Genomic DNA, 27,423 nt, shown 5'->3' on the forward strand with positions numbered 1-27,423 from the left:
TTAAATTATATGGATGAAAGAAAACAAATAGGCTACTTGCTTAAGTTTTCATGATTCTCCTTATTTTAATAGGATTTGGATTTGTAGAATACATGCTGGTAAAAACTGATGACATGAGATACTCTACGAGTTCCTGCCCCTTGCATAATTTTTACCAAGGCATAGGTTTGCCCTTGGTTTCCCAGCCACCAACATTCTGTGAACACTAAGTAATAAAAACAAATAAACAAAACACCTGGGCTTTGGAATCAGCCTACCTCAAGGTTAAAATCTACACTTTCCATGTCACCCTCTAAATTCTCAATTTTTAATGCAAATATACACATGATTCACCTGGAAATCTTGTTAAAATGCAGATCAGGAAAACCAGGGTAGGGCCTGACATTTTCATCTCTAACAAATTCCCAAGTGATGCTGATGCTAATTAGTTAAAGGATCACATTTAAGGTTGCAAGAATCTAGATGACCACGTGCAGGTTAGTTGGCCTCTTTGAGCCTCAGTTCACTTACCTATAAAGTGGGAATAACTGCTAATGGGGTTTTATACAGATTAGACAAGTCACTGTAAATGGCCTGGCATGGTTCCTGGCACATGGCAAGCTCTTAATTGTCGCCATTATCTTCATTATTAATTGCCATAAGGAGAGCCCTAGACAGTTTTCACCTATGGCTTAAAATAAGTGCTAAACTAGAATATGCCTAAGACTCGAACTCATATATAAGATTCGAAGATTATAGGCTGGAGCAGAGATTTCTGTGAACAGAAAAATGAGCTCGAAAAGTAGTGCTGGAGATTGGTCTTCTCAGATTCCAACAAGAGTGAAGGACTCTGATTTGAGACCTTTCTGAATGCTAGCCCTTTGAGGGCAGGGGTCACATTTTAGTTGTCTTTGGTACTAAAATTTAGCACAATTCCTGGCACACAGTTGGGCTTCCATATTTTAAAAAGGATGACAGTATGAGTGAATGAATGAGGAAATGAATAAATGAATGATTGCATGAATAAGTGCATGAATCAGACAAACCTCTAGGCAGCCCAGTTTGCCAGGGGGGGAGAATTCAAAAGATTTTCCAAGACTCTGTTAAGAAGCTCTTCCATCACCTTGGTTAAATTGAATTTAGTAACCAAAGATGAACCTGAAGGTCCAGATTTCCCATAGAGTATGCTATGATCTGACCTCATTTGTTGTATTTGAAGGAACATACTGACCACGATTGATTTAATCATGTTTTGTTAGGCCTATCAACAGGTGAAACACAAACTCCTCCATCTCAAGACTCTAGACAGTCTTTAGTAAAAATGTGACTTCAGAAATTTCAAGGCCTGATATGATCAGATATGGTTCATAGCTCATATCCAAATGCCTATATGTAGTTTAGCATCCTTGGTGCAAAATCAGCAACTTTAATATTTTAATTAGAAAGAAGAGGGATGTGATATCTCAGTAAAGACCTCATAAGACAACCAAATATCTTCCACATGGGCATTTGTTAAAACTGAAAATGCAGTGATTGTGACATTACATCACTAATAAACTGCCAGATTATCCTGGTAACAAGCCCTCCTACAAACTCCCAAACTTTGTCTTTTTGTACTCAAAATTATGTGAACAATGTAGTTTGTCCATATTATTGATCTTCATGATAAAGAATACAGATTAACTAAGTAAGACTAAGTCCATAGGGTCAAAATACTAATTAAAATGAGGTCTAAATGTGATTCTTAAAAATAATTACATCAGGATTTCATTATTTTTGTAGTTTTTGTCTCTGAGACATACGCCCATTTTCCCCAGAGAGTTGTAGCTCAGAAGAGGGAACTGCAATGCATAATACTTATGCTACACTCTTGCAGAATATGGGGAGGGATTTTGTAAAAAATACATTTTAGCCACTGTTTCTGTTTTAAAGCATCCAGCGATGTCTGGATGATCTTGACTGCTAACTAGGAGGATGAGTCTGTGATTGAAGTTGGATGCAGAGCAGATGAATCGTGTGTGGGCCTGAATTTCTATGTGTATGTGCCTCTTCTAGGTGAAATCGAACTTTATAGGAATTTACATCAACCGAGTCAATCGAGTAACTGGGTGATGGGCATTAAGGAGGGCACGTGATGTAATGAGCACTGGGTCTTATGTAAGACTGATGAATCATTGACTTCTACCTCTGAAACTAGTAATACATTATGTGTTAATTGAATTCAAATTTTAAAAAAGGAAAAAATCATTCATATACAAAAAAGGTAATCATTTTGTACTAATGCATACCTCTCCTTCCCACCTTGCAGCAATAGAAAATTGAAGGTTGAGTATAATTTTTAAAAACAAAAAATTTGACAAAGATGGGATGAAGAGCACACAGCCCTTAAGTAGAGATGGTCATGACATAATTCTATTCCTGCAGATAGAGCCACATGATCCAGAACGCCCTGGGTTCAATAGATGTAGTTACATTCAAAAGAGTATTGGACAGAAAAGGCAGAGGTTCATGGCACTGACATACACTTTATTTAGAATAATTACCTCTGATATCGAAGCTGAGGTTAAAAAAAAATTCTCGACAGGTTCTGTATGTATTTTTTTTCTTGTGCCCTTGGTGTTGTAGCTGATATTATTACTATAATTCTTAGTAGAGCTTTTTGCTGATATTCAAGGTGATGGGTTGTTCTTGCAGAGTGCGACAGAATGATTCCTCGCACCAACATGAGCAACCCTGATTGGATTATGGCCACCCTGACTTCTCTTTCATTAGTTGCTGATTGTACTAAATTGATGCTAAATTGACTTGGCCAGCTCGTAAGCCTTTAAACACCTGGCACTGACTATGCCTGTGATCTTGTCCTGGAAATTATATGGTCACAGCCTTCATGTTTCTGGAAAACCTAACATTTTTCTTAGGGTCAATTAGGGCCTGGTAAATATGAATCAGCTAGACCAACCCCTTGTGATACCTACATCAGGATAGAAGACACACTTTAATGAAAAGTGGCACGTGTGTGTGTTTTCTTAATGTTCTCTTCTGTCTTCTGCTTCGTGTTCTCTCCACTGTATTAACCAGGTCCTCTGTTTCTTCCTTTCTAACTGCTGTGTGACTTTGACATAAATAAACAGGAGCCTGCCTCCTCTTTACGATGGCCTTTGAACAAAGAAAGATTTTTATATTTTTAAGTGCTTGAAACAGAATCAAATGGAGAATAATATTTTATGGCATATGAAAATTATGTGAAATTTGGGACGCCTGGGTGGCTCAGCAGCTGAGCATCTGCCTTGGGCTCAGGGCGTGATCCTGGGTCCTGGGATCTAGTCCTGCATTGGGCTCCCTGCGAGGAGCCTGCTTCTCCCTCTGCCTGTGTCTCTGCCTCTCTCTCTTGTTTCTCATGAATAAATAAATACAATCTTTAAAAAATACATGAAATTTAAATTTCACTGTCCATAAATAGTCTTTTTTTTAAAGGCATCCCCAAAAATAAAGTCTTAAAGGAACATAAACACGTTCATTCATTTCAATGTCATCATGGGCTGATTTGTGGCTACAATAGCAGAGCTGAAATAGCTGCAACAGAAACTGTATAGCCCAGGAAGCCTGAAATAATTACTATCTGACCTTTCATGGAAAAAGTTTGCTGATCCCTGGAATAAATCACCAAAACCTCCATCTTACTATTAAAAATGATAAAATCCTATAAAATGCTGCAGCAAACTCAATAAATAAATATTTCCTAATAACTGGTTTGCCATTTTCAGACATTCGAGTTGGGGGAATTACCTTCTTTAAATTTCAATTTTTCTGTTTCTAAAATATGGAAAATAGTTGCTACCTCCCTTGTAGAATGGGGCTAATGCATACACATTCCTGACCACAGAAAGTGCACAATAAATAACAATTTTTATTATTCTAAAATAATGATTATTCCTCAGCACTTGGTCCATATGCAAGGAGGTCAAACCGTTTGTGAGCTTTTGGGATCAAAGAATTTCAGACCAACAAGGAGCCTGAGAACACCCAAGCCCTGTCTAGGACTTCATAGGAGATGCACACAAGAGGCTGTAGTGTTACATGAACATTTCTTGGAGAGCTGGTAACGATCCCAGCCAGAATCAGGATCCCCAATTTCACTGCATTGACTCCTAGAATCTAGTCATCAGGAGACCTGCCACCCTGGTTTATCTGTGGCTCCTCTGCCCCAGAATTCCATTCTGATGGAGACAGAGGACTGAGTCTTCACTTAAATATTTATCTCCCACAAATCTCAAATGGAGCAGTCCTTTTCCAATTGGGCTGACATGCTTAGGCATTATCTTCATGTATGCAGCTTCAGAAGATGGAGATTGTCTCTCTGTCTCACATACACACCCACACCCACACTCACTAGTGTGTAAAGAGTGGCTCAGGGTGACACGCCAGGTACATATTGCTGAAGTAAGGAAAGGACTTCATGTAATGTATCTCTGCCTGGCCTCTTGATCATCCTATGAACAGACAGGACCAGGCTGTGGCTTTGACTCTGAGCTACTAGGAGATAAAGTTGTACCTGCATCTCTCCCTATCTTGGCATCTCACACCCCTTTCACTGTTAAACTTGTATGGTTCTGTGGTGGGAAATGGTAAAGTTTGGGCATCCTTGTCATTTTCACAATTGTCTTCAAATAAATGGGGAAACAGTACAGATAACCAAGTAAATATGGAAAGCTTCTCACCGGGGTCAGAACTGAGACCCCTCTCTGAACTGGGCACAGGGCAGCTGGGTAGCAGGCAAACCTCGGGCTGTCAGGAAGTGATCTAGAATGCTATTATATCCGGTGGACAGTATACCCACTATCTCTGTGTGTCTTATACCAAACTCCAACAATTCAAGAACGTCAGGTTTTAAATGTGTTTAGGATATGACCCAATTGTGAAGGGCATTCCGAACAACTCACTCCTCTCAAGCTGCTCCCGCCTTTGCCTCTTAGGGTCGCTCCAAATGGAGCCATTAGTGGTGTGAAGAGTTAAAGCACTTTCTATGGCGTGACTCTAAGCCCTGGACTCTCCTGCTCACAGGAGGTATCAGGTCCCTGATGTACAGGAGGTTGGGAGGCTTTTTCTACCAATCTCAAATTAGAGTTAGGTTAAGAATGGAAGGGAAAAGGACTGGAACTAGAAAGTGATGGCTATTAGCATGACTGAGTGCTTCGGCCTCGTCCTGCTGAATCAGGAGAAATTTCACAACTGGCAGTAACCCTGGGGTTTGCTCTTCTAGCTGACAAAACGAGCCTTCTTTCCCCCCAGGAGGACTACCCAACACATTTGTAATGCCTACAAATTGCCACTTTCTATCTTCTGTCTTCCTAATATTTTCCTTTTTAAATTACCTTAGGGAGGCTCCTATTGGTTCTGTTTAACGAGCACTTCCTTCCCACCCTTAGGAGTTGAACAACAGTAACATCAAGGGCCCTTCCAACTATTTATTTTTCATCACTGTTATGTATGTGGTACTCAGCAAGGGAAATGAGACTGTTGTTCAAGTTGCTAGCAAGGAAATTAAAAACTTGGATTCAGTGATGCCATTCATGTTCAGTGATAAAGATATAAAAGCCAAACGAGTAAAATCGTGTCTGGGACTGCAAATGCTCTGAAGCATTACAGACATCCTTGTTTAAGTGACATGCCACCTGTCAATGGATTCAAAATGTGAGGTCAATTGGTGAAATGTAAACTGGACATTTTAATGTAACACAGCAAATAGCAGGAGACTACAACCGGAGGTAATTGAAAAGCTACAAGTTTGATTCAAGGCATTTGTCCAGGAAGGTATAATCTTCATCTCAGAGAAGCATTTGGAAGCATCATCTTAATAATCACAAGTTGTCAGGCCTGTAGACATTAATCTCATACCAAAAAATAAAAAAAAAAAGAAGAAGAAGAAGAGGAAAAAAAGAAAGCCTTCTGATCTATAGTAGTAGAAAAGCTTTGATAAGAACCAAAAAAGGATTTATGGAAGTTCGAAGCCTGACTCTTGGAAACCAAAAGTGAGGACTGAGAACAGCGCTGGTGGGAGGTACGAGAGTTTACCCATTGGAAAAGAGAGGTGAGCACAGAGGACAGCTAAGTGGCCAAATTAGTTCTTAATACAACTTGAACTGAATATCTTACTACACCTTCCGTTGGCCCATGAGATTGCTCTGAAGGAGCCAAGAAGCTGGAGAGGTCCTAGAGGTCTTTCACTCAACTGTTTATTTAAGCAGGAACTCGCCAAAAAGCATCACTCATAGGAGCCTGTCCAGCTTCACTTTGAAGTTTTTCAGAGTCTGAGGATTTATCGTTATTCAAGGCACTCTACTGTATTTTCTTAGACAGCTGGAAGGAATCATTGTTGGAAAATGCTGAGCTGAAACCCAGCTCCCTTTTACCCACTGGTGTCCATTCTCTCTCTCTGAGCCAACATGTCCACTTGGTACACAAGAGCCCTCCGAACCCTGGTCGACACCTGTAATGTGTCAAGTCATATGCTTCCTGACCTGCTTCAGCTGGCTTTATGAAAATCCCTTCATCAAAGACAGAACTCTCCTACATCACTGTCTGCTGCCTTAGAATGTGGTCTCCAAGCTCTAGACTCTTGATGTGGGCTGCTCAGGGCACATGTCAGAGGACTGTAACTACTTTTGGTCTTTGTTCAGCCTGAAATTGTGTTAGTTTCTTTGCTACTCATGACATACTGCTCTCTAGAATTGAGCTTGAAAGTGGACTGAGATTGCCACATCTTTGTCACCTGGACAACTGTGAACACAACTTCAAGCCATCTTGCATTTTTGCAATTTTTATTTTTTAGCCTTAATTTGCAGCAGTGTCTAGCACATAGTAGGGACTAAATAAATGTTTGTCAAAACTCCATTGGGAGCCCTTGCATAGCTATGTTTATTTTAGAAGTCTCCTATTTTCTCTATGTAGCCTATTGGGAAGAATTTGTGCTTTTATTTCTTAAAAAAAATCAATGTGTGTGTGTGTGTGTGTGTGTGTGTGTGCGCGCGCGCGCGTGTGTGTGTATGTGTGTATGTGTGTTTAAAAGTATCTAAGATCTTACTTTTTATCCCCTAATGATATTTTGAATTTTTCTTAAGGTTTGGGACAATGTCCCTTAAAGGTTTTCATTAACATTTCTTCTCTTAGGTGATACTAGCATCTCTGTGCCACCCCAGAGTGGTAATACCAGTTTCCTGACTGCTTTTTACACTCTTTTGAGCAAGGAAATTCTTGTCAGTTCAAGTCAGCAATTAGCAGAACACATCTCTCAGTGAATGTCTTGATATTTGAATACCTCCATTTGGAAGATTCCAAAGTATTGAGATTTTCTAATTTGGCTTTGAAATGGAATACCTCCATTTTGGAAGATTTCCAGAGTATTGAGATTTTCTAGTTTGGCTTTTTGAGATTCCAGAGTATTGAGATTTTCTAATTTGGCTTATATTTATCTTCTGAATGGTTGTGTGGTCTGCAATACACACTCACAATATCTTTTTGATAAGTTCTTTGCTCTTGACTGAAAAATATTTCACTGTTTCTACCTTCTAATTGACAATGCAAGTCTATACCTTCTTTACATATGGCCCTCTTTTCTGTTCTATTATGTATTTCTTTCAAGTGAGTTTTTCTTTTGCATATCTTTATTCCAAGCATGAGTTACTTTCTATCTCCACGATACTGGCATATTTATGGTCGACATTAAAAGTTGCCATTCTCAATGATTATTGTGGTAGGCAGTGGCAACGTTCTTTCCAAAGATGTCTACATCTTGATCCTTGCAACCTGTTCTTTTACATATAAAAGGGGAGTTTATAGAGATTACATTAAGGACCTTGAGGTAGAGAGATTATCCTGGATTATCTGTATGTGCCCAAGCCTATCAAATGAGTTCTTAAAATGAAGATCTTATCCCAGCTGTGGTCAGAGAAAGATATAATGATGGAAGAAAGACACAGTGAGATGGAAAGTTTCTGGCTCTGAAGGTAGAGGACATGGGCCATAAGCAAAGGAATGTAGGTAGCTTCTAGAAGCTAAAAAAGGGCAAGGAAACAGATTTTCCCCTAGAGCCTCCAGAAGGGCACACAGCTCTGCCAACAGCTTGATCTTAGCCCAGTGATATCCTCTTTGGACTCCTAAATACAGGACTGTAAGAAATACATTCTTATAGCTTTGAGCCACTGAGTTTGTGGCAGTTTACTAGAGCAGCAGTAGAAAATGAATATAGTTATTGTGCATTCTCTGGGAAGGAAAACATCTAAACCATAGAGTTTTTTCCACAAACCTTTCCTTATTCTTCTCCTGAGAATAACTGTTGTCTTTTTTTTTCTTTCAAACTCTGTGGTTTGCCACACTGTCTGGTTTTACGGTTTTATAAGGGTATTTTCACAATATTTGACTCAAACTGAATTAAGGATCTTCTTGATCAGGCCATTGAGCCTTGTACTAAACACTTGTTCTTCTGTTCTCAGTAATATATGTGCTGATCCTTTCCAAAAACCCATTTTCTAGGATTATTAGGATATATAGGCCACGGTCCAACAATTGAATCTCCATGTTCCCTTTGCTACGTGTACTTAATTCTTAATTCCCATATGCTTTGTTATCTTCCAAAATCATAACACTGAACTATGTCACCAACTCTTTTGACTTTAACTCAAATATTCAGACTATAAGTTCTTTTGAAAGCACCAGTAGTATTCATATAAACTAGATAAAAATGGAGAATGATCATTAGCTTTAATAGACATTGCATGATTTCTAATGTATCTTCTACATCCTCCAGGAAAACCACATACCTCCTCTTCAGCCTCATTGGTTCTATGTGTGGCTATTTCCATTCCATTTTCCAAACCAAAATTTCCAAACCTTCCCTTGTCCAATCTCCTTGGTGCTGGTGACAAGTTTTTCATCACTTCCCAATACATACTAACCCTCCATATTTTATGTGAAGCATGGAACCCTTCCCTTTGGGAAGACTTAGCTTTATTCTTTGGGATATGGCTCAACTCTCTTCACTAATTTCGAAGAGACATGGAAAAAAACATCAACCAAACAAACCTGTCTTCTCCTCGCTGTTTGATTATTCTATTAGTAACCTCGACACTAATTTTGATTCAGCTTGGTCTCCTTGAAACCTTTTTATTTCTGCTTTGTTTCCTGGATTGGGTGCGCCCCAGGCTGTCTAATGCCCATTCATTCTGATGGTTTTCACCTTTTATGTCAGAGAGACCAGCTTACGCTTATGGAGCACACAACTGATGGCCTCCTGAAGCAGAAGGCTCATTTATGAGCCTGGAGCTCTTCACTTCCCCTGCTGAAGCCACATTGTTGATTTGCGGATCAGCTTCACTTCAGTCTCTTAAAAATCGGCCTTGCCTTGATTATAATCAAGGAAGGGCTTTTTAGAAGTTCCTAGGTCAACAATTTGGAATTCCAACAGTGGCTGATCCTGCTGCATGTTCTGCACTATCACTGTACAATAACTTTCAAACACAAGTTTTTTCCTAGCATTTTGACATATCAACATGTGCTTGGAATAAGTAACAATTGAGGGCTTAATATGTACCATGAGGTCCACATTCATTATTTTCCTTGAATCTTTATGATTACCAGATGTGTCATGTCCTAGTATTACCTCCCATTAAAAGATAAAAAATTGGACTCAGGCCACAGGTTTTCCTCTATGTCTTGCAGGTAGTAAGAAGTGGAGAGGCAATTCATGCCCAAGGCCTAAGAGTGTCTGCTTACTGAAGCTCATGGCTCACTGCCAGCACCATTGCCAGCTCTATTGACCACTGCTTTCTGACCACTGTTTTTGTTGTTGTTGTTGTTGTCGGGGTTAATCACTGCCACTGATAATGCGGCTAACCCAAGGATGTGTTCAACTCAATAGAAGTGTGTGTGTGTGTGTGTGTGTGTGTGTGTGTGTGTTGGGGGAGGGGTAGAGAGAAGAGAGAGAGATTGACTTTAAGGGCATTTTTTGAAGGGCATTTTTGAGGGCATTCATGTGTGTGCAGACAGGAGTAATATGAAAAATACTTGTCAACCTGTAATTAACAACTAATTAGAATGAATATCTGTTATAACACTGGTGCTGGAGGCACCCTACCATGACAGGTGTACCCCATTAGTTGTTGGCTCTTGGGGGTAGTCTGAGAGATCCCAGGGGAAGGCACTTAGGGATCCTTTTGCTATAGCCATTTATCAACTGACAGCAGAATTTCTATATTTTTGCACAGAATATCAGTCCAATATAGGTGGATCTGAGGGAAGGAAAAAAGATTTCGGAGTGAGATAAAGCTATTGCATGCATACTCAAAGGTGTATCTGAAATATGTTAAGTTGATATAGCACATTCAGTCTCATCCTGTTCCAGTCCTTCCTTTAGCAGCCAGAGTAATCTTTAGAAAACAAACTATGACCATTTCATTCCTCTGTCTAAAACTGTATGATGGATCCCTTGTCTGTCTCCTTCCTGATGAGAAGAAACTCCTCAGCTTGGTTCAGGAAACCATGTGATCTGGTTGCTGGTTGCCTTTTGAACATCTTCCGTCCCTCCCCACGTGCACACACACACACACACACACACACACACACACCCCTTATCCTTCCATCATATCAAAATCACTTGATATTTCTGGAACATAGTGTGTTAGCTCATGTACTTTTGCTCAAGAAGTTCCATCCTGGAGAGCTCCTACTAATCCTTCAGAACTGAACCAAACATCACTTCTCTGGGAAGCCTTACTTCCATCAGGGCTTCACTAAAGGTACATACATTGCTCTTTCTTAGTTCTGATTACCTTCTTTCAAAACTTTTGGGTTGTTTGTCAGCCTCTCACCTCAGATTGTGAACTCCATACCCGTATGTCCACAGCAGCTGTCTTATTTCATCCTTGTAGCCTCTACTGTTAGCTCAATGCCTAATTCATAGTAGATACTCAAGAAATACTCAAGAGGATAAAGCATCTACTTGTCTAATCTCACCGATCTAGACATACCCAGGATGTGAGGTGCTGGGGCTGAGATACAGAGGGTTTTGTACATTGCACAGCCCTTATGTGGTAGGGCCATGTGTAATCCAGCCTTCCAATTCCAGAAGGGAAAATCTGGTGACATTGCACTTTTTAAAAATAATACTCCAATATTTAATACAAAAAATCAAGTTATGATCTTTTTGGGATATATCTCTGCTAAAGCTAGATTAGCTTTCCTCTTTAATATCTTTCCCTGATTATACCTATTCATTAGGTCTGCTGCATCAGGAAGTTTACATGAGCTTTTCTTTTTGAGAAGACTATCTTAATCATAAAGTTTCATTATAACGTACGCCTTGAGTCTTGGGCTGGTTTGGGTCCTTCCTCTGTCCCTCCTTCTCTTCTTTTGACTGCTGGAGGCCACATCCAGATGTTCCAGGATCAATGACTGGCCTTTGAATTCTGGCCTCTCATATGGTGCTTGGGATCCACCAAGTCATCCGTACCCCTAAGGTGTTTTCTAGGAGTCTATGGCAAGCAGGACTTTTAAACTATGGCCTTGTGCAGAACTTATGTGGAGGTGTGCTACCTATTTGTCTTTTAATGTTCCTCTCCAGCGTGGCTGGAGACGCTCACCTCCAGCTCCTGGATCCCATCTTAACCTTGGCGTAGCATACTCAATGCCAGATTTCTCAACCGATCACCATAGTTCTTTGCTGCCTATGGCAATAGTATGGCAGTAAATCTCACTTTGGCTTTACATTATGTAGAAGAGTAGCTTAGAGAGAACTCTAATTCCACAAGTAGTGGGTGACATACTCTGTGTAGCCTTGGAATTGGCTTTAGACAGTTCCTGCATGCTGACATTGTTTTCGAGTGAAAAGTAAGCAAAAGAAGGTCTAGAGCTGTGCTGTCCAATACGGTAGACACATGTAGCTATTAAGCCTTGCAATATGGTCAGTCCTAATTGAGATGTTCAGTAAGTATAAAACACATACTTGATTTCAAATATAGTATGAAGACAATGTAAGATGTATCTTTAATAGTTTTGATGTTGATTATATGTTGAACGACACTATTTGAGATATTTGGGTTAAATATGCGGTAAAAATCAATTTCTTCTATTTATCTTTACTTTTAAATGTGGATAACAAAACATTTAAAATTCCATATGTGGCTTGCACAATTTGCTATTGGACCGCACTGCTCTAGAGGATTTGCCTGGTGGCTCTTTAATATTAGTAAGCTAAATGTGTACAGATAAGCCGGGAAAGTTAGTGCATAATGAAAAAAGCAGAAAAGGTTATGAATGACAGGAGGACACTTCTGCTCAGATTTTTAAATTTCTGTTCCCTGAATACACCGACATGCCACCTGCCTGACAAGCTTTTAAGAAGGTCTGATAATCCTCAGAGAAATGAGGCTGAACCAAATGGCATCTGTCTAAGGCTCACTGCATGGTGCCTAACCTCAGAGGCTTAAAATCAATATTGATTTTTGTCATTTATTTTACCCTGGCATTTAAATATCCCTTAGATTTATTACCTTTAGGTTTTTGGTTAAGATTCAGTGATGGGTGTGATAGCACGGGTGGTAATAAGTTATGTAGATATCATTTAATTTATGAACTCTGGAGCTCCGGGGTAGCTTTCAGTTCAAGAAATATATTAACCACATCCACAACACCCTTCATTTTGTGGTGAGAATTTCCAAGCGGGGTCCCTATTGTGCCACTTAATTTATGGTCTGGCCAGGTACCTGGATCTGAGCACAATATTTCAATATAAGTTGCTCCAGCATTCAGAGGGGAAGAAGATGGGCTTCAAAGAAGCCAGCTGGACAGCTGATAGATTGCTCTCTCTCCTACACATAGGCTGGGGCCTTAAGTAGCTTTCAAAGCTTGTCAGTGGTTTGGGTCTTTTTCTGCTCTGAGAAGCTGCACACACCAGCCTGGACAAGCAGAACCAGCCATGCTGCAGCAGGCAGAGGGCAGCTCCCAGAGTTACTTACGTTGACAGCCGTAGTGCCAGGAATTTCCCGGCAGACACTCATCACACTTAGGCCCTGTCGTTCCCGTCTTACACTCACAAAATCCTGAGCCATTACAACGATCATGGACTGAGCCCAAAGGGTTACAATAACACTCTGTAGAAACAAGACAACACACAGGCTGGAAACAAGTCTGCATGGCTTAGAGGTTATCAACACAGGAGCGTCACTTAAATGCATCACTTACTTAGAGAAAGATGTCCACTAATGAAATGCTTTGGCAAGTATGGCTATTTCGGGCTCGTTTATTTATTTGCTCAGCCTTCTATGGTGCCATTTTTATGATATGGGAGGAAATTAACTGAAAACTTTCGAGGAAATAAGACATCACGCTCTTCATGGCTAACAGATCATAATAGAGATTCCATTTGTTAGGGCATTTTTAGATGGTTTAATGAACACCACGAGAAGTTTGTATATCAAGTATAAATCAATATGCCATCAGTGTAAAATCTGTTTTAAATTATTCAAATGGCCTTATCTGTTACATTCAATATTTGAGAACTGCTGAACATTTTTAAAGCGTAATATAAATGCACTTTGCTCATTCAAAGGCATTTTTACTTATGATTTGGGAGAGCACTTTAATATATATATATATATATATATATATATATATATATACACACACACACACTGTTTTGTGGGGAGCCTGCACATGTTGTTTAGATACTAGGCACATTAGTACAGTTTTTATGCAGCCTAGATGAACAATCATGAAAGAAAAGGAGTTTGTCATCCCAAGTAAATTTCAACATAGGCATAATTTGAGACATACATTTTTCATTATAATGTCTATTGGAAGGACAATACAACTTTGTCTAGTAAAAAGGAAATGGAATATTTTCTTGATTCCTTACATATTCTTATATAGGATATTTTTGCTTCTGAAGCTCTATTTTGCTGAAAGGCTGAACCTAAAATGAAATATTCCTTAGATTTCCATTTGAAAGGCAACAATAGTTAGTTTGCAGCTTTTGGAATTTGGGAGCCAAAGTCCCTTTCTGTGTTATCCTATTGTATGATCTTGGGCAAGCCTCTCTGTTTCTTTTATATTAAAATGCCCTGTTCAGAGGTTTTCTTTTTAAAAACCAGATAAAACTGTACTGACCAACCAACCAACCACCAACCAATCAGGACAAGCCCTGATAACTTCACCTTCTTAGCATCAAGTTTAGCATTTTAGATTGGCAACAGAGACTCAAGATTTAACTTTATGAAAGGTCCGGAGATTTGGCTCTGTTTTTGTCATTGGAATTAATTAGACAGGTTCTTCTAAGAATGTAGAAGGTCTTAGAATTATGACTTATTTCATGTTGACTAAGTCAATTTTTGAGTTCAGCATTGTTGTGATACAAGTGTTTCTAAGACTAATAGTGACATATGTAGGTAAAAGTAAAACTAAATAAACTAAGATGCTCCCTCCTTGCCTGACTTACTTTGTGATTAATAGCTAGAGTTTTATTTTAAGTGGGCATTTTTAAATTTTAATGTGTATGTATATGGGAGTTGTTTTTAAAATAGTAATTTTGTTGTGGCTTTAAAAATGTTGTATGTGCATATATGTAAGTATGTACCTATGTTTCTTACTATTTAAAGTGTATAGGTTGACAATGAATCACCAACATTTCATAAACCAGGGAGTAGAATTATATCTGGCCAAGCTGATTTCATAGATTCTCTAGTTAATTAGCTCATAGCAATTATATTAATATAAGGGTCTAGATGCAAAAAAAGTAAACACAATTTTTAAAAAATGTGGAGCATTTAAACCATAAGACATCCCAGTGGTTGTCATAGGAAAAAGTGATTAAGTGTAGTGTTATTCCAACGGTAATGAAAAGAAATGACAAGGAGAGGTGTGGTCTACACGCAACTTTATGTACAAATAACTTAGTTTTAAAAAAAATAACACTTGTGAGACCATGGTCAATGGTAGATACTGGTGATGGTCTTGGAGTATTATATTTTATTTCATGAAATTAAGAAGAATTATGCAGGACTGTTAGGCTGAAAACAACATGACATATTTTTGGAGGTTTGATTAAAAAGTTATACTACAATTGATTTATAGGTGTTAGAAGAGTCTTGTCTATAGAAGGTACCTTTGGTTATCTCATCTTGGGTTTCAAGGGGTCTAAAAAATAATACAGCATAATTTGAGATATGTTTAGTGGTAACTGCTGAGCCTTGTTTTTCATTCTGATGTCAAGCTTGTTATCAGAGATTATTAGCAGTGATTACTCAAGGTCATGAACCACATATCCTCTAGCTTCCTGCTAAATGCTTGAGTTTATATGAGACAGAAGCATGCAAGAGTGTCATCTTCATGTAATTGCTGCGTCATACAGGGTAATTACATGCATCTTTGGAGATATGACTGTGCTTGGAATTTATATGAAAATGGGTAAGTTCCTCAGTAGTCACAAAGCAGCAATCACTGTGGCAACACGGAATAGCCTGCATTTTATATTTGCTATAATATAAAATGATGCAAATAGTTTGTGACATCGATTTCAATGCAGTCTACAGATAGGGTCTGTTCCCTTATAACCAGTGTGGTGGGTTTCACTGTCATTTGTTAAAGAAATGGCAGGGGGCCAGACTGGTGCTTAATTCTGTGAAAGTGAATTGGGTACATATCCATTCATTTTCATTTGTGCTTTCTATACAAAAAGGTATTAAAAACTCTCAATTACTTGCAGTGTATGTTCTTAAATTTAATTCTCAGTTCTGCCTCAAGCCCTTTGGGGAGCTGAACTGTGGAAAAGAGGGTGTCGGTTCATACTTTTCCATATGGCAAACCTTGGCAATAGGGAGCCATAGACTACCAGTGGCCCTTGGAGAGCAAACTCCAGCCTTAGCCTGGTGAGTGAGGCAGCGCTGATATCTCAACCCTTGGCCCCTCAAGCAGGAAAAGCAGATCCATAGCTTTTTTAGAAAATTGTTACTGATTCATTGTATGCATATATAGACTAAAAACAAAAGATAAACTGTAGCATGTACCAGCTAGCCACATTTTTCAACTCATTCTCTATAAATAATCTTACCTCTTAGGAAAAGGGCAGCAATTTAAGGAATTTTGGATGTGGGTGAATATTATAGCTAATTTCAATGGTACCTAAAAATTCTCATCTTTCGGCTTGCCAATTTACTTGGTTTAAAGAGTATAAAATACTGAATAGAAACACGTTTGCCTCAATAAAATAAAATTCCCCAAAGGTTTATAACTTTAATGAACAAACTTTCTAGAAATGAGAAAACCACTATTTTCAAATTTTTTTTAAGTAGGGAAAATGTATATTTCGTCTCTAGTTTATGTTACAATTTAAAAGACAAAAGTTAAACAGGCGGTCTTCCTGTCTGAAGGTAATCAAACATAGATTTACAGCAGAACTATACCTCTTAAAATTGAATAGGAAGCACAGATTTTATAGTCTATAAGATTACTTGAGGACTGGAAAAAGGCCAAAGTTCATAAGAATAGAAAATTCTGAGTAAAACATTGTATATTGCTAAGTTACCTGCTAATAGAGATGATATGGAATAAAATCTTTTCATTTAGGGCTTTTTCTTTGATTTACTTAAAATAATATGAAATTAACACTGTAAAATATTTTAATCTCAGGTATTTTATATAAATGATTTTTATTCCTATGTCCTTATTTATTTTACTTTTTCTCTGTTTTCATATTTATAGTATGACATTTATATATTTTTACAAATGACATCATTGAAATGTAACTCTGCATTCAAAATTCCAACAGCTACATGTCTTTTGGGTTATTAATAACCTCAAATCTTTGTAACCCCATTAGTTATAAAGGCAATTGAACTTCTGTTCGCAAGCTCACAGTGGAATTGCTACTGTCATCCAAAACACGTACCATAAGTAGAAGTCTGACAAGCTTAGTTTTGCTAATTATGTCAGGATAGTTGGGAGACGGTGTTCAAGCTTTGAAGTCAGGAAACTAACTCTTTGCTGAAGCTGTATGATTTGGGTCAATTTGCCTTACTTTTCTCAACTAAAAAGTAGAGGAAATTATCAGTGGAATACTTACCCCCATAGTTTTGTTAATGAGGATTAAGTAAAAAAAAAAAAAATTGCAAGTCACTCCACAGTTTACCAAGTGTTTCCTGTGCATCCCATATGATCCCAGTTTGACCAGGAATTCTGAAATGACTTACCTAAAGCATACAGCTATTAAAAAGCAAACTGGGATTTGAACCCAGCTCTCCGGTCTCTAAGTCCAGTGATTTTTCCACTAATTCACAAATAATAATAAATAAGGAGGCACTTTGAAAAATAGAACATACTGTAGAAATAAATAGTATTATGTAAACTCGGCCTAACTGACTTCAAAATAACTCACACGGCTATCTTAGGTGATCCTGGGCAAGTAGCTATATGACCTTGATACTCTGATCAGAAAACAATGATCCCAGAAATGTCGATTAATTAGATTTCTTTTTTTGATGAAAAGACTGTCATTTTTCAGCATGTGTTTTCTATTTAAATTAATCTCTATGTGAGAAATTCTACTTTTAAAATTAGTTGCCTGCATAGTTATCTGCCAGAGAGGTAACAGGTATGCACATACACTTGACCATTTTAAATATATGCCATTTCTTCATAGTAAATCGTGGAGTGAAATTCCATTTATTGTTTCTTATTTTTCCATCAGCTCCCATTCTTAACAACAGATACTACTGTGCAAAAGGTAGGAGAAACTTCTTTTGGGTGGGAAGGGCAGGTTCTCTCCAGTTGACTACAAGCAGTAGTCATGGTGGTTGGGGGAGAGTGCTGGAGAAAACTCTGTAGACCCAGTGTTCCAGAGCTTATTTACCTTGGAAACTAAGAGAATTAGTTGCCTAGAATAGCTTTGAGAAATTCCTTCTCCTTTTAGAGGCTAAAGGAAAATTAAATAAATGGAATTTCATTACTATGGATGGAAGAGTCTGGCAAACTTCTATATTACCAACTGGTAATGGCTTTCAATTCCAAATGGCAGTATTTAATCAATATTTGTTGGCTACCAATTATATGCAAGAGTTTGTCCTAATTTCTCATATCTATAATTAAATTCCATATAGTTAGCTTCCATTTTAAAAGTTGAATTTACAACTTAAGACTTTATGATCAGTTCGATATTACCAGAGTTTAAGATTTCATGCAAAAAAAAAAAAAAAAAGGAAGGGAGAAAGAATAATAGAAAATTCTTCATCTTCTAAACATGACTTTCTGCTCATCATCTTTAAGGCAACAATAACATAAGGATTCAGAATATATCCCCCAATTCAACCAGCACAAGAGAATTTTAAGTCTACCACAAGGATGTTCTCTCTATTGAGAAAGTTCATTCTGATTCAGCCATGATGCAAATCAACAGCCTCTTCACCTTAAATAGCTCCCCATACCTCGAAAGGCACAGAACAATAGCTGAAATTATAATGGAACTGACCTATGCACACATTCTCATCGTCCAGCTGTGCAGAAGCATTTCTGAAGTAGCCCAGCCTGCATAACTCACAGTGCTGCCCTCTAGTGTTGTGTTTACAGCTCACGCAAATGACTGTATTTAGCAGATCGATATAACTGCATCGATTGGAGTGGCCGAAGCATTCACAATCTTGCAAGGAAGAACAGAAATGTATACAGAGTGTATACAGTAGCAGAGTACTAGCACACTACATGCTTGGATAAAATGAAGAGTGGAGAAAAGATGGCGGGATGGCATTACATCTATGCGATGCAACATGACACATGGCGACCACAGGTGGTTGTGACTGGCATGGAAGTAGCATCTGTTTCAAGCAGGATAGAAAGGTTGGACATTCAGAACATGATTGGAGAGTGTTAATTATTGGCATACAATATGAACAGAAGCATTTGCAGGTGTACACCTTTTAAAATTTGGGAAGGCTCAGTTGCCATTGATGCAAAGTTCTAATTTTTGCACATCGAGAGCTTTACTGTCTTTGTCATTTCCCTCATTTATTCTTCATATTTGCACTCTTAAAAAGAGGGAGGGAAGTATGTGAACATCTGGAGCCTGAGCCTGCCATCCACCCATGACTCCTTTGTTTTGAGTCTCATTATCATTTGCGTCAAGATGGTAACTTGGTCAGGGTTTCCCAGAAATGGTGGCAAATTTAATAAGGGTCGAGACAACTAAACAATTCTCTATTTTTGTTTTTTCCAAATGCTAAGAGGGAAGACAGCTTTTGTGAGCCTTTCGTCAGGCCAAATCTGAAGTTTGTTTATGTGTGAGAGAAAATATAAAAAGCAGGGAGATGATTTATATGGGAAACATGCTCTTAAGATTTCCTTTTCACCCAAGTTTCAAGCTAGTCCACTACAAAAGAAGAATTAGGTAGCTAATGATTGGGCAGTACCCCAGATTTCCTTTTATTTGTTTCCCCAGAAGGAGCCTCTGAGGCCAAGGCATGATAGTGGGAAGAACTAGACAAGGAGATGAGGGAAGAGGAGGAGAGCACAGGGGAAGGGTGGAGAGTGACTCGATTTTCTTTCTGTTGCATCTCAGTGAAGCAAGAAGTTGTTCATCTAATTCAACGTTTTTCAAGAAGTTGTAAAGACAAAGCCTTTTTTGGTGGCAATAATGATCAAATCAGACAGAAAAAAGAGGTGGAAGAAATAAGTAGGAAAGGAAGCTAATTTGCCTTCTCAAAATATGGGGATAGGCCTAGCTGGACATTTATGAGGAAAGTCAACCGTGATCCTGTAAACTTTGTTTATCTAATCTAAAAATACTCCTCTTATTAATGTCTAGCTTTTATTTTACCTCACTAGGAAGCCAAACACAACCACTATTTGAGCCCATTCATTCAATCATTCATTCAATAAATATTATATTGGGTTGATCTACCATTTGCCAGGCACTATGCAAGGGGCTGAATTACTCTTTTTGGCCTAGATAAATTTTGGAAGTATTGCATTTGATGAGCAGAGTAAAAATGAATAATCACTGTCAAAATGAATAAGGAGGAATAAAAAAGAGCGACTAGATTTTTTTTTTAAAATGCTGCTACTCATCAGAATGGTGTGGACTCATTTAGAGCAGAGCCAGTTATTCTACAGACAGCTGAGGTCAAGGTCCTGAGAGAATAAAGTCAAATTTGGATAGAAAAAGTAGAGGAGGACACTGGGAATGGTGAAGAGTGGAAGACACCAGAAATAGGGTGAACACCTTGGGGATTCTCGATGCTTAAAAGAGAAGCAAGAAGAGGGAGGCTCCTGAAGGCAAGCCACTTTCTTTAGAGGAGGCTAACTTTGTCATGTGTGTAAGTGTGCTGGGTGTTGGGGCTGGGGATGAAGCAGAGGGAGAAGGAGAACAGAGTGGGAAGGAGGCCTTGGGACTCGGATGTGGGAGATGGGGTAAGAACATATCTGTATAAATTCAGTTGTTAAGGCATGCCAAATTAATAATAACAAAATAATAGCAACAAAAGTAGTACAATTACAGATCACCAAATTAAATTTTCTTAAAAAACAAATATTTCGCTCCAATACACTTTACTTCGAGTTACACCTTGTTTATGCTGGCATTTCTGACTTCCTAGGAACTCTAAAAAGACCTCTAGAACCTTCCTTGGTTGAGGATTTGAAATACGGAGAACCTTTCTGGGCTAGAGCCATCCAAGAGTAGAGGTTGCAGGAAGGAGACCCAACTGCCAAATCTAATTGCTTCCTCAGGACTTCTTCAGAGCTGTCTGGAATTGCTGAGGAGTGGGTACCTACAGCCCTGTCCTCTGACTCTCCTCCTCTGGAACAGGTTCCTTGGTGGAGGTTGTTCTTCACATTCACGACCCCAGGCCAGCCCTTGGTTCACCTAATATAATTTAACCAGCTTTTTCCCAAAGGTATCCTCTATGTGCATAAATTTGTCCCAGAAACTTTTTGGAGCCACACAAAAGTCCTTGTTGTCAAAAAGCTTGCTTTGTGGGTAAGACAAACACATGCTTAGAATAGAAAACAAAAGAGCATATGCTAAGAAAATTAAACAGTGACACAAAGCAATCTAAGGAGAAATTCAAATAACTCGAGGAGAATTAGGAAAAACTAACTTGCGATGCCTGGGTGGCTCAGTGGTTGAGTGACTGCTTTTGGCTTGGGTCATGATCTTGGAGTCCTAGGATCGAGTCCCACATCAGTCCCTGTGGAGAGCCTGCTTCTCCCTCTGCCTGTGTCTCTACCTCTCTCTCTGTGTCACTCATGAATAAATAAATAAAATCTTAAAAAAAAAAAGAGGAAAAACCAACTTAACAATGGACTTAACACTGAATCTTCTGTGAGGGCAGGTAGGGTATATTAGGAAAAAAAAGGGAGGATGGGGGTGGGGGATGGGCACTTCAGATGAGAAAGGAACAGAGCATGCACACATATGAAGCTGGGGTAACTGTAGAGAATAAGGCTGGAGAAGTTTCTTAATAGAGTTCCTTTGTGGGTGTTTGAAGGGTTCCGTAAGATCGCCCAATGGCCAGAGCTACATGCTAAGCTCCATCTGACAGTTTTATCCAAGAAAGAAAACATATTCGTAGATATCCAAGTTCGACACTTTCAGGACCCAGCCCATGAGTCTCCATGGACATGTCAAATGTCACACTAACATCTACTATTGTTTGAATTCAATGAATAGTATACATTTTCGTGATAAGATGATTTGTTTCTGTGTCTTGTTTGAGAACCGACTTATCAATTTCAATAGGAAAAGGCGAATAATATAAGTTGTATAAGTAATTATATATAGAACCTATCAGTTACACACCCAATATTAATAAATGTATTTTAGAAGGTAAGTGGATATCTATATGTCTTATAATCTAGGAAATGGGGTAGCAATTTAATTCTTTTAAGACTTCTAAGACTCCTTTGAGACTTCAATAAAGCTGTCTTCTCTGGCCATGACATATTTAAGAATGTAAAATGAGATAAAGATCTTTGAAAAACATGAGAGGACACCTCAAATGTAATTATCAGGCAGCTGTATTATATTTTAGTATTCTGTTAATCTTCCACTCTTTAAGAACTGGTCTTTCCACATAGGCACAGAATCCTTGAATGATCATTAATGATGTGGTCTGAGCTACATTAACATATTAAGACCCTGCAGTGATGATATTAATAGTTCAATAATTCTTTGATCTTCTAATTCATTCAGCTACCATGTCCTCCTTTCCCTTCTTACAGAGTATGGAGTCTGTGGTCCATCCTTACGGTGACTTCCTTTCATTCATTCTCATCTCCCTTGCCCTTCTAGTGCCCATCCCATCATAGTCTCCTGGGAAAACCTGATCCTGCTTAAATCCAATTCCCCATCTCTCCATGCCTACACCCCAGCGGCTAAAATGTAGTTGGATCATTTCTCCAACTATTTTGAAACAAGTCTCACTTTAAGTTCATGACCATAAACCTCAAAGGGACCTTTAAGGCTGCCAGGCAACCCTTCCTGAAACAGGGAGCTTTGGAGCCACCCACTCACTCTTGCTTCTTCTTCCCTACTCACCATTGTTTTCCCCTCTCTTTTCCTTTTTGTCCTTTCTCCTCAAATGTCTCAGGGCTTAGTTCTTGGAACTTCTTGCTCTTTAGACTCACCCAAGAGCCAGGGCTCTTTACCCAGCCTCGTGACTTTATATACCACCTCTATACTGACCTTTCCAAAACAGTTATTTCAGCCTAGATCAGCTCGTGAGACTTCCTCCAGCCTGACCTTCTCAACTGCATTCTTAGTCTCCACTTGGACATTCAACGGATACCTCAACTTCAACATGTTCATAGCTGAGCTCTTAAGTTACCTTCCCAAACCTGCTACTCACCCAGGCAGCTCACCCTATCTCAGTAAATGGCAATTCCATTCCTCCAGTTGCTTAGCTTAAAATTCTTGGAGTTGTTCTTGGTGTCTCTTTTTTTCCCTCATCCTCGACAATCAATCAATCAGCAGATCTTCTTGACTATGCTTTTAAAATACATTCTGAATCTCACCACCTCTTACTATTTCATCTTTAGTTAAAGGCACCTGGGTTATTGCTGTTATTTCCATGTAGAATTCTCTTCCCCTGGACATCCCTATGACTTCCTTCTTCACTTTGTTTTTTAGGTTTCTGCTCAAAGAATATTCTGTGACCACTCACTCAATAACAGCTCCTGGCCTAAACATACTACTCCCCAGTTTTCTAAGCCTATTTAATTTTTTTGTAGAATTTGTAGTATCTGAAAAGTATATTTAAAACAATTTTCTCCCCCATGCTCTGAGCATAATTGCATGAGTGGTAGACTGTATCTGTTTTGTTCACCATGGAAACATGAAACTCAAAACATCTCCTAGCACATACTAAGCACTCAAAAAATGTTGTCAAATGAACATATCAATGAACCAGTGATGATTCTGGGGTGCCTTCCTTTGCAAAACAGAGGAAGACACAAGAAGAAAATGATGTTTAAATTCATTTCTCCCCATTTGAATTCCATAAGAGTCTGGCTATATCCATATATTAAAGAGCTTAGAAAAACAACAGCCACACAACAAGATATAACTGAGTTAGTGAATATTTTAGCTGAGAGCTGTCTATATGTCTATGAAGATCTGTTTTGGCAGAAAAAAAGAGATTTGTAAACATTGCTATGGCTTTTTATAGTTTTTCAAACTCAAATTACATTGTAGACAAGTTTTAATTGCTGTTGTGTAGACAAACTCTTGGGGTCCTCTACAACATATTTCCATGGTGTGGCATGCAAGCACTGGCAACACATATTTCCTGAGAATCACCTGGTGCCAAGGGACAACATGAACCAGCCATGTAGAGTCTAGTGCCGTTCCTCAACCTTGGCACTATTTACATTTTGGGCCAAATAGTTCTTTGTTTTCCTATATACTGGTGGATATTCAGAAGCATCCTTCACCTCTGCCTACTAGATGCAGTAGCAACTTCTGAGCTGTGACAACCAAAGTCCCCTGGGGGTGGTGGTGGTGGGAAATCTTCTATGGGGGATTTTATATGTGACTTGTATGAGAACATATAAAGCAGTTATGATAATATGGTACTTAGTGACTGGCTAGTCAAGACCAATAAAAGCTAGGGATGTTTTAGAAGGAGAGTTCAAAGTTGGCTTTCTAGATCAGGAAAGACCCCATCTTCTCAGGTAAAGGTTCTTTCTGATTGACCCTGGCTGGAGGGAAGACCAGGAAAGGAGGAGTTTCCAGAAACAAGAGGTTGGAGAGAGAAAGAGTGGAATGTCAGAAGAGGAGGGGTTAAATTTCCCTTTGGTGTCTTCTTCCTGACTCTTCCCATGTTGCCTCTAATCATATGTTACATTGCCTATGGAAATATGAGATCAGTACTCTGAATGGCCCAGGTTGTTTTTTTCTTTCTTGGCCAAATGAGGAAAGCTGATGAAAATTCATTTTAGTCACTCAAAAAAAAAAAAAAAAAAAGAAGAAGAAGAAGAAGAAGGATGCTTTGGGAAAAAGAGTTTAGATAGAAAGTGAAGGAATGAAAACTCTTGAAAAATATTTCCCCCTTACTATATTCACAGAGTCAGTGTGCCTCTGAGGGGCCTCCTCCAGGGGTGGCAATAAAGTGGCTGTAGCATTTTGCTGGTCCTTACCCCACCCCCTACCCTATCTTGCAACCTTATGTAGCTTTTGAAGTTCTTCCACATACATCATTTGATGATGATATGGATTTTTTTTATATAAGTCATTAGGTGGCTTCTTCCTGTCTCTGGAGATGTATTCAAACCTCATTAGTGCTGTGACCCCAAGAAACTCGAGATTCAACGATGCAGGGTCCAATTCCAGGTCAAGAGGCCTCTTGTATTTCCTGTGTGCTTGACATGACATAAATGAGATGGAATCTGTGGAAGTCCCTATTTCTTCCTTTTCTCCTCCACTTCCTTGGTTTCTTTGTGTAGATTTGCATTTGGGAGATAAAGAGAGATCTCCCTCCTGTGCCTTCAAGGACTGCTTTATGATGTGCATTCATACCCAAGCAAGCTTGAGACCCTATGAACCTGTAGCTGTTCTGTTCCTAAAGAACTTCCAGTCCCCAAATTTCAAATCCATCTGCATTCCCCTCAAAAGGGTTCCTTCAATGTTTAACATGTGAAAGTACATTGTAAGGAAAGTTGAAGACAGGATACTGTCAGTTTCCCCTTCCCATCTTCGGAACAGTTTCATCTTTTGTTCTATACACCACAGAAGGATCAACTCAACATTAATTGAAATCTGGAAAATGATTTGACTCTATTCAATAAGGAATAAAGAAACTATTATGGTCATTTCCACCAAGTGGGTCAATCTAAATTCAATTTTGCTAATAAATATATTTCTTTGTAAGAGGTGTTTCATGAAAAAAACAAACAAACAAACAAAAAAACAAAAAACCCAACCAAAATCATGACATAAGCCCAACAGTCAAGGATGGAAAACAAGACACACCTGTCACATAGGACATTTAAAGGAAAATGGTAAAATCAAAACAAGAGTCTTTATGTTTCCTGAAAAATCTTCATTCTGTGAATGACAGATGCTAGCTGGAATGGGCTATTCATGAGTCACAGATGAGATATTGTTTGCTTTCATTTAAAGAAAGTAATATAACTATTATTTTCAGGTCATAATCAATGCTGAACCCAGTGCAGATTCACTGGTATTTGTTCAAATTCATTCCAAACAGTCGAAATAGAAATTACAAGGTCTTTCATTTGTCACAAAGTTAAATGGGCACAAAACATGGAACCTGCCATTCTGTTCTCATGAAAAGCATCCTTGAAACTCACTGTAAGTGGGTTTCCTTATTTTCAATGCCAATGAGCAACAATGTTAATACTCTAACATTCATGTTCGAAACAGGATCCTAAACTGTTTTAATGCTTATTCACACATTAATCTTTCAGAAAACAAATGTTGCAGCATTTTTAACTTACAACAGTCAAACTTCTGAGTGAAGCTTTCTTTTCTCTAACAGATGACATTCTTAGTACTGTGTGATGCATTGATTGGAATCAGTCAACATGCCTCACCAATAAGCTGATGGGTACACTTCACAGATATTCCAGATTCATACAGTGCAATGTTTCACAACACATAACACCATGAAATCACTGTATGAATCCAAGAATTCCTACCTCTCTTGTGGTTTGCAACTTGAACAGAAGAAACTGTTGACAAAGCTAATTTGGGAGCAACTGGATAGGTTTAAAAGAATGAACAGCACATTAGAAACAATAGTGAAACGTTCAGACTATAATAACTTATCATTAACCCACTCGAAAAGTAGCCCTGAATGACAAGACTATTTGTATAGGTCATTTCTGGGAGATGCTTTCAGCCACAAAGGATGTCTCGTATTTGGCTGAAAACTGTTTAACATTGTCAGTAATAAAGTTTAGAGGTTTATTTTCAGAGGCAAAAAAAAAAAAAAATCACCATTTAAGAATCCAGTTATGCAAGGATTATTCCAGTAACAATATGGATATTAGGATCCCCTACTGTCCCTTTCCTAAAAGAGTAGTTGTGTTGAGGTAATTCCTGGTATCATTGCCCCAATTCACTATGTCATTCTCTCTGGGTAACCAAAAGCTCATTGGCATATAAGCCAGTCAGATTATTTTTGTTGAACTGATGAGACATCACAGAACATAATCACAATGATCAACCAGCTGGACTCAGGCTCAGAGTCACCTTGAATCTGTCTACCTTTAAAAAATGTCATCATCATCTCAACATGTATTACCTTTGTGATGATATCGGCTTGCAAATGGCAGAGATATCTCTCTAAGTTGCCTGCCATTTCTTTTCCAATTATTCATGATGAGTTGTTTGTGAAAATAGCAAAAGCCGGGGAGAGCCTGATGCTCTTTGCAGATGTTGACAAGATAAATTACGGCTGCAGAGAACTGGCCTCTGTTAGAAAGTGCACCTTTAGCTAAAATTTCGAATTTAAGCACTTTATTTAACTGTGCTGTCTCTCAAATTCATTTGAACTCATTATCCACATTCTAAAAAACTGCACCTGGTAGTAGCTGGAGATTTCTGAAAGTTTTTCAGTACTGGGACACTGACAGAAAACATAGCAAAATAATTAAGTTAGGTCTGTTTCAGGTTTCGAACAATGCATAATCTTGTTCATCTCAAAACTCACTGTGGAGAAGTGTTAAGTCTTAGATCCTGTCTTGTATAATTTGTCGAGCTACGAAATTCAATGGGAAATACTGAGTGACATTTCACTGAGGATGCTCTCATTGAACTTGCCAAGGAATAAAGCCACTAAACCTCCCCCGAATCCTCACAGAATTATACTAATAGGGGTGAGCTTGATCTGTATTTCTTCTTTCACATATGTATGCAGAAACTTGAAAAAATTCATTTGGAGCAGATGA

At 38.6% G+C, this 27,423-nt stretch overlaps 1 protein-coding gene across 7 annotated transcripts in view; it reads right to left on the reverse strand.

Annotated features, from left to right (window-relative positions):
- NTNG1 (netrin G1) overlaps positions 1 to 27,423 on the reverse strand; it is a 306,784-nt gene that overhangs the window by 29,264 nt on the left and 250,097 nt on the right. For 2 of the 7 annotated variants that reach the window (XM_041749732.1, XM_041749731.1), the window contains exons 7-8: positions 26,170 to 26,229; positions 12,987 to 13,121 (exon numbers count right to left, since the gene is read on the reverse strand). The exons of 3 other annotated variants lie outside the window; for them this stretch is intronic. In XM_041749732.1, the coding sequence (XP_041605666.1) occupies positions 12,987 to 13,121; positions 26,170 to 26,229 (195 nt within the window). The remainder of the gene's footprint in view (positions 1 to 12,986; positions 13,122 to 26,169; positions 26,230 to 27,423) is intronic. 2 more of the 7 variants (XM_041749734.1, XM_041749733.1) reach the window with 2 other exon arrangements.

This window comes from Vulpes lagopus, chromosome 3 (genome assembly GCF_018345385.1).
Source record: "Vulpes lagopus strain Blue_001 chromosome 3, ASM1834538v1, whole genome shotgun sequence".
In the NCBI taxonomy this organism is placed as follows: Eukaryota; Metazoa; Chordata; class Mammalia; order Carnivora; family Canidae; genus Vulpes; species Vulpes lagopus.